The sequence below is a fragment of the Lynx rufus genome, unplaced genomic scaffold (genome assembly GCF_022079265.1).
Source record: "Lynx rufus isolate CCGP_SWC_20201006 ecotype Redwood Valley unplaced genomic scaffold, mLynRuf1.p SCAF_3, whole genome shotgun sequence".
Classification (NCBI taxonomy): Eukaryota; Metazoa; Chordata; class Mammalia; order Carnivora; family Felidae; genus Lynx; species Lynx rufus.
In genome coordinates, this window is record NW_025814845.1 from 126490969 (window position 1) to 126507188 (window position 16220).

Here is a 16220-nt window from a genome sequence, read left to right on the forward strand (position 1 = left end):
GCTCATAAGGATCTACATGGTCTGACTCATTCCCTGTCTGACCTCATTTCCTATTGCTGGAGCCCCTCACCAACTCTGTTCTAGCTTTAGTGTTTCTCAAATGTCCCCAATACACCCTTGCCTCGGGGGCTCTGTACTGCTATCGTTTGTGCTTCAACCTCTCTTCCCCCAGTTAACCACTAGCTCAATGCCTCTCTTTCCTCCAATACCTGCTCAGAAATTACCTCAGTGATGCCATCCCTGACCACTCTATTTAAAAGTCACACTTGAGGTGCCTGGATGGCTCAATCAGTTAAGTGTCCAACTCTTGATTTCGGCTGAGGTCATGACCTCACAGTTTGTGAGTTCGAACCCCACATCAGGTTTAGCGCTGACAGTGTGGAGCCTGCTTGGGATTCTGTCTCTCCCTCCCTCCTCTGCCCTCCCCTCTCCCCCACTCTCTCTGTCTCTCTCTAAATAAATAAATAAACTTAAAAAAAAAAAAAGATTTTTAAAAGTCATGTCTCACCCCAGTATCCTTTTCCTGTTTAATTTTTCTCCAAAGCACTCGTCATGATCTAAAACTAGAATATAAGCTCCATGAGGACAGAGGCTTTTTCTATGTTGTCATTCCTCCACTGAAAAAACGATTACTGAATAAATAAGTGATGTCTCTGGGACTTGGGAGGCTGCTGTAGCATGGAGGGAAAGATAACTAGGCAATGAATCAGGAGATCTGGATTTGAATCTGATTATAGTAGTCCCCCCCCTTATCTGCAGTTTCGCTTTCCACAGTTTCAGTTACTACCAGTCAACCGTGGTCCAGAAGCAGATGATCCTTCTCTCACTTATCATCAGAAGGTCAATACTAGCCTAACACACCAGGTCACAATGCCTACGTCATTTACCTAATCACATAAGCATTTTATCATCTCACGGCATCACAAGAAGTTAAGTACATACAATAAGGTATTGAAAGAGAGAGAGAGGCCACATTCACTTAACTTTTATTACAGCATAGTATCATAACTGTTCTATTTATTATTAAGTATTGTTGGTAACCTCTTACTGTGCCTAACTTATAAAGTAAACTTTATCATAGAAATGCATGTATAGGAAAAAACAATAAAGCATTTGGTACTATCTGTAGTTTCAGGACTCCACTAAAGAGAGTCTCAGAACACATCCCCCATAGGTAAGGAGGGGGACTACTATACTAGACAAGTCCCAGCTTTGCTCGTGCATAGCATAATTACAATTAGTTAAGTCATTTAACCTTTAAGATCCTCAGTTTCCTTATCTATAAAACAGAAATGAAAACCCTCACAGAGTTACTGTATGGAGGAAAATGTTATGTAAATGTAAAATACTGTCAAGCTTCTGTAACTGAGCACATGTTAAACTATTTAGAATCAATTTAACATTTCTAGACAATAGTTTATTCCCTTTGTAAACTAGGACAACTTGAATTATAACAAAGATTTTAAACTGTCCTCTCTTTACAGTGTGTAATTTGTCTACATTATTAATTGTACACATTAATATCCTAATACTAGTATCTATTTAGAATCCATTTCGCCCAGGGCCAGGCACTCAAGGGACCAGCCTCCAAGAAAGTGCGGCTAAAGGACCCAGGGGGAGGGAGCGGGGCCTGGGGCGCCCCCTGCTGTCCAGGGAGAGCGAGAGGTATGAGGTTCCTGCCTGTGGGGTGGGGAGGGGCAGACCTTACCCATTCCGTTCTAAATAAGGGAGATCAGAGGTCATATCTTGAGATCTTTGGTACTTTCATTTGGCTCTGGAATTGTCCTCCCCACCGGCCTTTCTGCAGCCCATGACCAAGCAAAGCTAAGATGGGTTCTCAGAGAGGCAGAAATTCAAGCCAGGTTCCTTAGTCCAGAAAATAAAATGTCAAGACATTTGTCTAGAAAATACAGACCTCACCAAAGCACAGCTGGAAAAACTGGTATTTGAAAGAGGCATCTTCTCTAAATTCTACTTTTGTTTCAAGTTACATAACAAGAAATATAAATACTCCATTTCAGTTAGTTTAGTTCTTCACAGAAATGCCTTAATCGTAATTCAAAATGATGGCATTAGCATCTATTGAGAGAATATAAAAACTGAGGTATAGTTCTTAGTCCTCTAGAAAACTGTTTGTTACATTAACCCCTGTACTCTTATCATATCATAACAAACTCACTAAAGTCACTGCCAAGGGGGAAAAAGTTACCTCCTGACTGAAGAGTTTGTTTATTATGCTTATTGATACGTTTCAGATGACATGAGCTCATTCTTTTTTTCTTTCCTACTTTGGCCTCTACAAAGTTTCAAGTTAAATTAAATCTCTATTTTAATAATCCCATTCTTGATTTTTAGAAGTATAATCTCCCTCTGATTTCTACAAATCTTTTAATGCCACTCACTTTTATTGTACCCACACCACAGTACCTTCTCATGCCAAGCACCAGCTCTGGAATTAAAGAGTCTTAACTGTGTCACTGTCGTCGTCATCATCATCATCATCATCATCATCATCATCATCTTTTAATTTTTTTTTAATTTTTTACTTATTTACTTATTTATTTATTTTTGGGAGAGCGAGAGCGAGAGAGCGAGAGCGAGTGAGCACATGAGCAGGAGAGGGGCAGAGGGAAAGGGAGAGAGAATCCTAAACAGTCTCCATGTCCAACACAGAGCCCAACACAGGGCTCAATCTTATGAACTGTGAGATCATGACCTGAGCTTAACCAACTACGCCACCCAGGCACTCCAGTCATCATCATGTTTTTAAAACTGGCAACCAACATTTGCTCAGCACTTTGGTTATATGCCTTATCTAAGTTCATTCACATTTCAGAGCCCTCTGCTCCCTTTTTTTAATAAACAGGAGATCAATTATTAATAAAAACCTCCTAAGTTATTTCCTTATTCCACTTCTCTCCAACTAGACTGCCAACACTTTGAAGGCAGGCAACACCCGTAATTCATGCTTCTTTATAGATTCTGCTCCACATTTAGCACAATACCTTGTACACAACAAAGATCTAATAAATACTTGCTGACTTAGGAAGACAAAGGACAAATTACAACAGGTAGAGATTGATGCAACAAAGGAAAGAGAAAGCAGAAAATACTGGTCAACTGACTGGCTTATTTCCTCTTCTTTATTTTCTCTTGTCAGTTCTGTAACCATTTAAGAGGCCAAGGACTTAGGGCACAGACCTCTATGATCCAAGCTCAGGGATCTGCCCTAGGTTGGTTCACCTTTGGATAGGGGGTAATTACATGTGAGCACCTAGGGCAAGTCCCTGAGATGTGGCAGATTAGACAGAGGGAGTGCTGTGAACCTGGCCTTGCCTCACACCAGAGTCACTGCACTGAGTGAGCCCACCCCCAACTTGCCCCTCTTCCCATTGGCAGAACCCCAAACAACCTGCTCTCCTAGACAGCAGGGGGCGCCTGAGGCCCCAGCTCTTCCCCCTGGGTCCTGCAGCTGTACTTTCAAAGTCTGGTCCCTTCAGTCCCCACCCTGGTGTGTGGGGTGAAAATCAAAGGACAGGAGGGGGTGAAGCAGAGGTATCCATCAGGAGAAGCTGGTCCTACCCCTTTCTCTGGCTGCTCTTCAGGTGGCCTCTCCCTGGGAGAAGGAAGTGCTGAATCTGAGGACAAAGACATGGGCCCTGCTGGCTGTATCTTCTTGCTGCCCCTTCTGCTGGGCATTTCAGGTGTGTTCGGGGCGGGGGGGGGGGGGGGAGGGTGAGAAGAGTCCTAGGTGAGGGTAAGGGCTCCAGGAGAAGCTGCACAGAGCATGGGGTGTGGGCCTCCCACGGCAATAAAAATTCATCATGGGTGTCTCCCACATACCTCTTTTCTCTCTCTAGGCACCCATGAGGAAGAACCAGAGAATCTCCTGAAGTCAAGTAAGAGGCCTTAGCCAGGGCAGCATGCCTGGGTGGACCAAGGGAAGGGAATCTGTGCTGAGCTGGAGAGAGAACCCCAGTTTGGGAAATGGCACGAAGGGGTGGGAGAAAAGGCATCAGTTTCCAGCCAGATCTCCCATATCTTTTTCCTTTTTGTCTGCAGTCTGTGGGCGGCCTGCAGTCTCCTCTGGCATTGCCTCAGGCAGGGAGGCCAAGGTGGGGCAGTGGCCCTGGCAGGTCAGCATCCGCGAGGGCCCGCTTCACATCTGTGCAGCCACCCTCATCTCAGAGCAGTGGGTGTTGACAGTGGCAAGCTGCTTCCGGTGAGTGTTGGCCTTGCTTCCGGGGGACCCACTAGGGGATTCAGGTGACTAGAGCTTCTGAACTAAGGTCAGACAGGAGTTTATCTTGCACTGCCCAATATAGTACACTGTGCCTTAGAAGTGGGTCCAAATGTTTCCTACCCTCTCAGTTCAATTCAACTACTCTTAGGATTACAGGCATCTTCACTTTGACAATCATCTTGATTGAAACGAACACCTAAAAACAGTTACCTCCTGTCCCCCCCAACCAAGTCTCTACCCAAAAAGACATTCCCCAGGAAGGGACCCTCCCTTTACAGCATGCCCACATCTTCTTACTACTCTGGATAAACAATCTTAAGCCCTCTTTACTCTCCCCAGTGACCTCATCCATTTCTGTGGTTTAAAATGCTGTATATTTGCTGATAACACACACATTTACATCACTAACTCCAACCTGTGGTTCTGATGCATTTCCATTTGGATATCTCACTGGTATCTCAAAGGGAACATGATCAAAACAGAGCTACAATTTCACCACCACCACTATCCCTAAGCCTACTTTTGTCTTCCCTCTCTCATTCAACAACATAACTAGTTGCTCAAGCCGTACTCAGAAATATAAAGCCCTACTCTCCCTCACCTTCCATAACTACTGCATACACAAATTCTGTCAATTTTACTTCCAAAATATACTTTGACTCCAGGATAGCTGTCCCCAGACCACTGCAATAGTATAATAGGTTTTGCTACCTTCATATACACAACAAAGTGATTTTTTTTTTTTTAAGTCAGAAGCAAGGTCAGGTCACTCCCTCCTTCAAATCCTCCAGTGGCTGCTCAGGCAACTAGAATAAAACCCAGATGCCTCACTGTGGCCAAAAATGGCTGTAGACTGCCAGATATCTGCTCATTTTTCCAACCTCATCTCATTCTACTCCAAGTTTATTTCAACTCCTAGAAACTGCCAATCTCTTTTTCACTTACCCTCAAGGCCTTTGCATACTCTATTCCCTCTGTCTGAAATGCTTTTCCTGATAGCTCTTCTCAAGGCTAACTCTTATCTTTTGGGACTCAGTTGAGAACTTATCTCTTCAATGATACCTTTTGTGATCACCCAATCCTAAGTCTCTTCCCCTACTCCTTTACTAACTTGAAATCCTGTTTGTTTTCTCCATAGTGTTTATCATAGTTTAAAATGTTTTACTTGTTAAACTGTTGCTTATCTCTGCCTCATTTCCCTCACTTCCTTCCTCCCCTCTCTTTTATACACACTCTCTTACATATATACGCACGCATACACATACACAATAAATCCAAAAGCCCTATGAGAGGCAGATCATGCCTAAGTCTCATTTATATTCTCAGGAAACGCTTAATACTTAGTTAAGGAACAAATGCTTGAGAGCCAGAAGAAAAATGCAACCTCCAGAACGATGGGCTCTGCTGTGACACTTCATGACAGTCATAAGAAATTCATGGTTCCCATTCTGCTTCTCTTCTCAGGTCTAAAGACATCAGAAAATACAGTGTATTGGTGGGGTCACTTCAGGTCTCTGGTCGCCCAGGCTCCAAAGCAACGATAATAGCTGTGTCCAGGATTATCCCCTACCATGACTTCCAGGGAAATACATCTAGTACCATCGCTGTGGCAGAATTGGCCTACCCAGTTTCTTTTACCCCTGTTGTCCTGCCCATCTGCCTCCCCTCATCTGCAGTCCAGCTGAAGAAGTCAACTTCCTGCTGGGTGACCGGATGGGGCTATTCTGGAACATACCGATGTGAGGATAAGTAGATTTTCTGAGCTCCATTTCCTCAACTGACAGTCTCTCCCCGTACTCTCTATCCCAGCCCAGCACCAGATATATTGCACTCTCCAGGCAGTTGATCTGAGATGTCGCAGACTTCAAATTCTCCTTGACCCTATACCTCCCTCTTTTGCTTTCTTCTGCTGTAATCTCTTTTGCTTATTTATATCTGCTTTTGCTCTTATTAGCAATAGTGCTGGGACCTTAAAAGTGAGAAGGACAAGACAATGAGCTTAGGGAGAAGCTAGCTCTCCTTCTGCACCTGGGTAGTGTGCGTGGTTAAGGTACACAGAGGGGAAGCAGGCATGAAGATGTATTCAAGATAAAGTAAGACTGCTCAGCAAGTCTCGAGTCAGACTAGGAAAGTAGAGCTTCATTTCTGTATCAACAGTCTTCATTCTTCAGAGTATGTTATCTCTACCTCTATTCTATGGAACAGGACGATATATTCCAAGGCCAAAAAAGTTGATTTTGCATCATTCATTGTTTTGGGTTTTCCTGAATCATATGATTTTTTTGTTATTTGTGGCATCTGGGTGGGAGCAAATGACTTCGGTCTTGTTTAGACCAAGGGAACTCAGCCTTCAGGCTATTTCCCAAACTGGAAATCAAAGTGCCATCTGATATGGAGGCAGAATATTTAAAATCAGAGATATACTTGAAAATCAGAGGCATGAAATCTGTATCATTAGCTGCAAGTTGCTTCCTAATATTTTAAGATAGCTCTGATTCCTTTTGATCTTACAGACATGAAGCCATCCTATACACTGAAGGAGCTAAAAGTGCCCCTTATTGATCTCCAGACATGCAGGGACCACTACCAGAAAGCAAACTCGCGTGGAATCAAGCCCATCATCAGTGAAGCCATGATCTGCTCTAAGCTCCCAGTGGAACGGATGGATCAGTGTATAGTAAGAATCCATCCCATAGGCACCTTCCAGAGCCCTCCCCTTTCCCAGTGTGCTTCCAGGGAATGCCTCCATGGAATGCCTCAGAGGGAATGCCTTCCAGGGAATGCTTCCATGGAATGCCTCACATCTTCAGCATCCCTGGGTGAATCCAGCAGTGTGTGGACAGGCCCAAACTCCATAGATCTTAGCTACACTACTGGGAGAATTTCTTCTCCCTTTGCCTTGTGCGTGGCCTAGTTATCTTTCTTCTCTCCCCAGGGTAGTAGAGGAGACCCCCTGACATGTAGAGTGGAAGACTCCTGGGTCCTCACAGGAGTGGTCAGCTGGGGATCAAACTGCCTTCAAACCAACGAGCCTGGAATATATACAAACATCAGTTTCTACAAATCTTGGATTGAGAAGTCAGCCATTTCACATACTGACTTTTCTGCCATCCTCACTCTGGACCTCTCTGGGTTCCTCCTTGTAATGCTTCTGCCTCTCATTTTCCTGGTGCTACCCTAACTGGCTGAGGTTAGCATGGTCATGTAAGTGACAATAAAGAATGAGAAAAAAAGGGGGGATATTCTAGAAGTTGATGGCTTTGATGAGAGAGTTTGAAGATTTAGCAAGACAGATGCAGTTATGCTACTTCTAGCTATAGTCACCATAACCCTTATCTGTTTGTTGCCTTTTATCCCCAGGTCAACCTGAAAAGCAAGATCGTCAGTGTTAATAAAGTCTGGCTGATTCCAACGGTTATTTCTTATATTCTTTTTTTTTTTTTTTTTTTTTTTTTTTTGATGAAACTGGAGATAGGGCCTGGGGAAATCCAGAAGCACAGAACTTTAGGGCTGAAAAGGATCTGGAAACCACCTGGCTCAACCAATCTCACATTCTACAGATGAAGAAACTGGAGTTCAGAGAGGTTTGTTTACCCTTGCTGAACTCGAAATGAAAATCATCCAATCTGGGCCTACAATGGGTTCTGAAGAAAAAAGCAGGGACTCGAAAGATTAGCTTTCAGTTGAAGAACACCAGGCAAGAGGAGCTGAGGGCAGTGCATTAGTTATTCCTGTATAACAAATCATCCCAAAACTTAACAGCTGAAAAATTCAAACATTGATTATCTCACAGTTACTGTGGGTCAGTAATCAGGGAGGGCTTAGCTAAGCAGTTCTGGCTCAAGGTCTTTCAAGAGGCTGCTACTGGGCCATCTGGGTGGCTCAGTCACTTAAGTGTCTGACTCTTGATTTCAGCTCAGGTCATGATCTCACCGTTTGGAAGACTGAACCCTGCATCAGGCTCTGTGGTGACAGCATGGAGCCTGCTTGGGATTGTCTCTCTCCCTCTCTCTCTCAAAATAAATAAATATTAAGAGAAAAAAAAAAAAAAAGAGGCTGCTGCTGTACCAGCTGCAGCCATCTCAAAGCTCAACTAGAAAAGGAGCTGCTGTCAAGCTCATTCATATGTCTGTGGCAGGCTCCAGAGGATCTGCTTCTTCTAAGCTCACTTACACAGGCATCTCCAGAGCACTGCCTCATGGCAGCTGGCTTCCCTGAGAGCAAAACAAAGTAAAAGAGAGCACCCAGCACCACAGTCTTTTCATAACCTAATCTCAAAACTGATTTCTCATTACTTCTGTTGTATTCTGTTCTTTCAAATAGTTGAGTCGAGACACCTGGGTGGCTCAGTTAATTGAGCATCCAACTTTAGCTCAGGTCATGGTCTTATGGTTAGTGGGTTCGAGCCCCGTATCGGGCTCTGCACTGACAGCACACAGAGCCTGGGATTCACTCTCTGCCCCTCCCCTACTTATGCATGCTCTCTCTCTCTCAAAATAAATAAATAAACTTTTTAAAAAGAAAAATAAACAATAAAATAGTGAGTCAACAACGTGTGAATATCAGGAGGCAAGGAAAACTACAGCCTTGGATCTTATAGGCTGCCTTCTATAGGTAGAGTAAGGAAGGGGTGTGGACTAGAAGCTAGGAAGCTAAGATTGACCAGTGTTTAGTAGTTGAGATCAAATGGAGGGATGGGGAGTTTAAATAGAGATATCTGGGGGAGAATGCCTCTCCCTCCCCTAAGTCCACCTACGGAAAGCACTTCATGTTTGTGCTCTTAGGTGTACTGGGGTTAGGGAAGGTGTTTATTAGAGAGTTTCCAGCTTGCAATATCCTAACTAAAGAGTGGTCTAAGAATATATCTCATGTAAGAAATATATGGCTGCTTTATCCCTGTCTCTTTTCTGGGCCTCTGGTATACAAAGAGTGGTTAAGAACATGGGATGTGACACTGGCCAATGCTGAGTTAATTAATGGGTTTCATAAGAAGCTGATTAAAATAGTAACAGGATTCTCTGTATTACTAGGCAAATAATAGCTAAAAATAATTGATAGAAGTTTTGGCAAGACAGAATTAACGACAAACAAAATGGATATCCCTTGCTCAAATTTCATTAAATACCAATAAAATCACTGTTTTATTTTTTTTAATTTTGTTTTTTACATTTATTATTTTTGAGAGACAGAGCACTAGTCAGGGAGGGATAGAAAGGAAAACACAGAATCTGAAGCAGGTTGCAAGCTGTGAGCTATCAGCACAGAGTCCGATGTGGGGCTCAAACTCACAGAGAGATCACGACCTGAGCCGAAGTCAGACGCTTAACTGACTAAGCCACACAGGCGCCCCTAAAATCACTGTTTTAAAAGGGAGATATTCATTAATAACTGCAAAGGTCATTACATAAAAATAAGTAAATTAAATTTGGGCCATTAAAAAGCTTTCCATACATATGAAAATAGTAAGAACTTTGAAAAAAATTAATTCTCTAAATGTAAAAATGATACAAAATATAAGCAGGATTCAAAGAATGATTATGATTTATTTTCAAAGGGACACTATTCATGTACAAGTTCTCAGGATTTTTTTTTACGTGACAACACTAAAGAATTGGAAGGCAAAATAATTAACATAATTAACAAAAGAAAAGATAAAACTTACTAAACATGTGAGATTCTAAATAAGTAAAAAAGAAGTATAAGAAAAGATGATGGATCTAGATACTAAAGCCAAGAAATCCAACAAGGAGATAAGAGGTTTTAGAATCATAAAATAAAATAGTTGAAAGGCACCTTACAAGTTATCGGATACAACTCTTAACTCAAGCAAACTCAAGTTTGCTTATTTAAACAGACCCAGTGGATGATCCTTACACTTCTTTTTTTTTTTTTAATTTTTTTTTTTCAACGTTTATTTATTTTTTTTGGGGACAGAGAGAGACAGAGCATGAACGGGGGAGGGGCAGAGAGAGAGGGAGACACAGAATCGGAAACAGGCTCCAGGCTCTGAGCCATCAGCCAGACGCGGGGCTCGAACTCACGGACCGCGAGATCGTGACCTGTTTGAAGTCGGACGCTTAACCGACTGCGCCACCCAGGCGCCCCTCCTTACACTTCTTAACACAGCAACATTGGAAAATTAAGTAAGTCACTACTTGGAATCGGAGAATGGGAACTATTTTCACTACACAATATTGTTGCACCCCTTTCCCACCAGAATCCTCTAAAACTGAAACTTAACAAGAAAATACTTACACATAATACATGAAATGGAATGAGATAATTATCTGTAAAAAGAACCCCCCAAATTTCAACAAATACATGCCTTATGTGTTTTATGAATAAGCTAAACTTGGAGATCTAAGTACAATCTTGAAACAACATAACAGGCATGAAATCAGAACTGAGAAGCTTAAATGTAATCAATAGCATCAGGCACTGACTAAAGGGACCGAGTATTTAGAAGGGGGAAGGGTCAGCATGGAATCCAAGGCAACAAAAGCCAGATAACTTACATGTTCATCAGACCCAAGGAAAGAGACTCTAAGCCTGATGAATATAAACTTCACATTTATTTACAAAAATACGTTCTGTTATGGAGAAGTGCTCTTTCACCTAGTTTCCATAAATAAGGGATAGATCATCCTACTAAGTGAAATGCTTGTGGAGATTAACCACTTCCATTTGATCAGATCCTAAGTCTCTTCAAACCACCACCCACTTACTAGTTCACCCCTACTCATAAAGAAGATGTGCCCTGGTTAGGAAAAATGAAAATCCCAAATAATGGAAATGAATAGCTTCACTGCAAATAAACATTCTGGCTCATACACAGGCCTCTTAAAATTTAATGAGTCAGTCTCTTGAGTTTGATGTATTCTAGGTGCTCTGACAAACCTTAAATTTCAGAAGCCAAAAAGCTAAGGGCCCAGAACCTAAATTGAGAGGATTTGTATCAAGTCATGTTGCCTGCGAAAGACCTGCCAAAGTGGACTCTCTGGGTGATAGGACATCTTTAGCTCATCTCTGTAGCAGAAATTTATATTTACTTTATGTCTCCTCTATATTGAAATAGTATGCTATTTCCAACATTATCTTCCGTTCTAACAATTAAAGAGGAGATTATTTATCCTGTTTTCACAAATGAAAACACACACACACACACAAAAAACACAACTGAGGCTTAGAGAGGTTAAGTAACTTGCCTAAGATTACACAGCTAATATTTGATTAAATAGATTTATCCAGGACTGTTTGACTCAAAAGATCTGGCTCTTTCCACTACACAAAATTACCATTCACTAACAGCGCCATTCACTTTTAGAAGGCTCTACTAAAGGTTCTTTATATTATGCCAAAATAACATTTCCCTTTGGTTCTAGTTATTTGTACTTATTATACTCCTAGCTCCATTTGTAATTATTCGGGTGCACACAGTTGTATTTCTCCTTCTACACAGATAAGAACGGTCTTGAGAAAAGAAACGACTATCCTATTCATCTTCTTGACCTCCTAGCAGCGTCTAACATAGTGATCTGCAAGACAGAAAGCATCAAATCTTATTTTCTGAAAATAAAATGAAGAGCCATAGACTATAGAAAGCCAGTCGTCAACAACATTGGAAGAATTCCCTTAGTATGAGTACAAGCAAACAAATATAAAAAGGGAAATATTTTCTCTTTTGGTGATCAAAAGGACAAGACCAACTCTTGCAAAGGGGGACTGGTTGAAAGGCAGGCAGCAGGGCTCTGGGCAAGCAGGATGGAGCTCAAAGCAGGATCAGTCCCTCTGGAGAAGGTGAGTGCAGGAGAGGGAAACTATAGATTGGCCAATAAGGCAAAGAGCTGGGAAGAGGAAAAGGGTACCTGGAGAAGGTTGTCCAGGGCTTGGCCCTGACATAATGAATGCCAAGGATACAAACCAGTTCTAGCACATACTGGTTAGTGGAATTAAAGCTGGACTAAAAATGTCTTGTACAAGTTCAAGAACTAAGACCAGGCTGGATCTTTTAATCAGCCTCGGGTCTATTGTTGCAAGGTGACAGAAAAGGCAAAGTGCCAGAGTAATCAATTATTCTTTAAAAGATTGTTTTACAAAGGGATTTATTAATTTTCCAATATAGTACATCAATCTGATGGGTTGAATTAGAAAAGAGACAATGGAATCCATTTGCCCTTCCTGGAAATACAGACAAAAAACTCCAAAACTTGCAAATCTACTGCTGTCTCAGTTTTATTCCCAGGGTGCTTAAGAGAGACTGCATCCCTGAAGTGGCACCCTTGCTCTATAACACTGGTTCTCAACTGATGGTGATTCTGCCCCACAGGCGACATTTGGCAATGTCTGGAGACAACTGTGTTTGTTACAACTGGAGGTGGATAGTACTCCTGACATTCAGTAAATGAAGGCCAGAAATGCTGCTTAACATCCAACAATACATAGGATAGCACCCCACAATAAAGAATCATCTGGCCCATAATGCCAATAGTGCCAATGCTGAGAAATTCTTATCTAAAGGCACCATCAACATTAATCTAAGCCATCACCAAGATGACCTGTTTGTCCAGAATTAAGCTAATACTTAAAATGGAGATACTAGCTCAGTAACAATAAAAACAGCAGCTACTATTTATTATTGCATTCTTAAATAGGCCAAACCCAAGCTAAGCACTACATCTCATTTAGTTTTTACAAAAATCTTGTGGAATATTATTATTCTCCTTTTGCAAAGATGGAAAAGTTGTAAGTTGGCCACAGCCACATGGCAAGTAATAAAGCTCCTACCACCACCATCACATTGCTACTTTCCAAACCAACAATTATTGTGTATAGCAGAGGCACTTAAAGATATCTTTAATGTTATTAATAGGGTAATGACCTGGGAACACAGAATCAAAGAGCTAGAGACACAGCATGATGAGAAAGGCAGAAAACTAAAAGCGCTGTCTTCAGAAAAGTCTCTGGAGTGCCACTGGCACCTACTCTCTTGCTTCTAACTCCCTGTCACTTCCTTATCTTAGGAGAAGAAATGGGAACAGTAAAATGGCAGAACAACATGTTTCTTGATTGCTAAACCCTAAATAAGAAAATATTTGTAGAGGGATAACTGGGCAGATTGACAAAGGTAAATAAAGATAAACAAATAAGCAATGCATAATTCAACGTTACATCTGTAAAGAATTTGAGATTAAGTGATTCCAATGCCTTCATGGAACAGGAAAACGCAGGCCGTAGGTGACTTGCTCAAGATCATACGGCCATCCCCATGAAAACAACAGGATAGTACTGTGGGTAGAAAACCAGAGGAGTTTTCTCCAATATGGTAAAAAAAAATATTACCTTACATTTAAAAATGAGTGGTTCAGTCGGTTGAGTGTCCATCTCTTAATTTTGGCTCAGGTCATGACCCCAGGGTTGTGGGATCAAGCCCACATCAGGCTCTGCACTGAATGTAGGATCTGCTTAAGATTCTCTTTCTCCCTCTCCCTCTGCCCCTCTCCCCCGCTCATGTGTGCTCTCTCAAATACATACATACACACACACACACACACACACACACACACATATACATACATACATACATACATACATACATACATACACACATATATGGAAAGAAGGAAGGGAGAGGAGGGGAGGGAAGGAAGGAAGGGTATTTTCTGGAGGAGGTCCAAGATGGTAAGCATTGAAAGATCCTAAACTCACCTCCTTCCATAGATACCCCAAATCTATAGCTACCACATATGAATCATTTCCCACTGAAAAATATCTGATTAACTGCTCTCCACAACAAAGAATAAAATGAGCACATCAAGATGTGTAGGAGAGGCAAAGATATGGTCTCACAAAAAAACCCACCCCTGGCTTGGTGACAGATAATAGAGAGGAATCTCAGCAAAAAGGCACTTCTCGCAGGGGGAGGGAGAGGCTGGTCCCCCACACTGGGCAACCCAACCCCTGGTATCTGCATGGGAGACAGGAGCCTCCAAAACATCTGGGTTGGAAAACCAAGGAGGCTGATATCTGGGGTTCCCAAAGCATTACAGGAAACGGAGATTCCCCCTCTTGGAGGGTTCACATGTAGCCTCGTTGACCCTGAGACCCAAGAGAAAAACAGTCTGAGAAGTGCCTACGCTATACGCGACAGAGATTCATTTGCTAACCTGGGGGCACTGGCTGAGGAGCAGGAGACAGGTGAGATGCTTACCAGAGAGGGAGGCACTGCTGGACACCACTGTCACACTCTCCACGTAACCTGCTAGCACAAGCAGGCAAGTTTGGATGCAGTACCCTCCTGCTGCTTTGCTGGGACAGGTGGGGGCAAGAAGTCACAGCACTTGCTGAGGCTGGGGAGTGAGGGCAGTAGCAACCCTCCCTCGTTCCCTGTCTGAGGCAGGCAAGATGATAGGTAGCATAGACCCCCCTGCTCTCTATAGTTTGTGAGTGTGGGCAACTGCAACATTTCCCCATCCCCTGACTGGGGCTGTTGACTGTGAACAGTCATGGCATTCTGCCGTTCCAAGCCTAAAACCAAAGCATGCAAACAGAAAAGGTACTCCCACTGAATCACTGAACACCTCAATCCCACAGGTGCATGCAGTCAAGACATTTTCCCACTGCCTTTCTGAAGCCAGTGAGTATGCCCTGCCCCTTACACTCTCCAACTGACTCTCTAAAGCTAACAGGTGCATGCAATCCACACAGGGGACACCTCTTGATTGCCTGGCCCTGGTGACCAAGAGGACTGGTGTTCCAAAGCTCCATGGAACTATAACAACTGGAAAGGCAGTTCTTGGCAGGCTCTGACCTCCAGGGCACTACACAGCAGACAGAAACACAAATTCAGCCTTCCTGTGATTAAAAACCAAAACAAAACAGACAAACAAAAACTATTCACTTAGTCTGGAGCTTCAGCCTAAAGGATAGGCTTCAGGTTTCCCACACACACAGAGGCTGAGGAGGTGGTCCCAGGGAACGTAAGCAGTGAGACACCATCCTTGCGCACTAGTCAATGAGACTTCCCAGGAAGGAACTTATACACTCATGTGGAGCCACAGTTTTTGCAATCGTCACCCAGGGGATCCCGCCAAATCCACTGGTCTAAAGACAGCAGGGGTTACCACTGTGGCCCCATAGGACTATATATATTTGCCTACTTTAAAAGCTGCTGCCTGAAAGTCTGGATTCCAATCAACCTAAAACTACATGCTAACTGACATTCTTTCCCTTGGATCACTGACAAGTCTTGGTACACCCTCAACAATTGGAGAATATCAAAAATAATTCAGGCAGCTTAGACAATCTCAAAGGTTCAAGAGACAACTAATAGCCAAAGCAAGTTTGAATGAGAAAGATCACAGCCACATAAGGCCATTCCTTCAAGACTGAGAGCGGTAGCTATTTTGCCTTATAGAAACAAACACACAGTCAAACAAAATGAGGAAACAGAGAAATATGTTCCAGATGAGAGAACAAGAACAACACATCTGAAAAAGACCTTAATGAAATGGAGATAAGTAACCTACCTGATAAAAGAATTTAATGTAATGGTCATAAAGATGCTCACCTAACTCAGGAGAAGAATGGATAAACACAGTGAGAACTTGAACAAAGAAACAGAAAACATTAAAAAAGTACCAAGCTGAAGTCATAGAGCTAAAGAATACAATAACTGAACTGAAAAATATACTAAAGGGGTTCAATAGCAGACTGGATGAAGTAGAAGAACAGATAACAAACTAGAAGGTCAAACAATGCACCTCACTCAGAGCAGCAAAAGAAAAAAATATTTTCAAATGAAGATAACTTAAGGGACTTCGGGGACAATGTCAAGCAGAATAACATCCACATCATAAGGGTCTCACAATGGAAAACAGAGAGAGAAAGGGACAGCAAACTTATTTGAAGAAAATGGCTGAAAACTTTCCTGGGGAAAGAAACAGACACATAGGTCGAGGAAGCCCAGAGTTACAAATAA

At 42.4% G+C, this 16220-nt stretch overlaps 1 protein-coding gene across 1 annotated transcript in view; it reads left to right on the forward strand.

Annotated features, from left to right (window-relative positions):
* The window catches only part of PRSS48 (serine protease 48), a 70040-nt gene that overhangs the window by 39236 nt on the left and 14584 nt on the right, over positions 1 to 16220 (forward strand). The window contains 4 exon segments of the mRNA XM_047092288.1: positions 3606 to 3704; positions 4063 to 4222; positions 5708 to 5982; positions 6757 to 6920. Of these exon segments, the coding sequence (XP_046948244.1) occupies positions 3606 to 3704; positions 4063 to 4222; positions 5708 to 5982; positions 6757 to 6920 (698 nt within the window).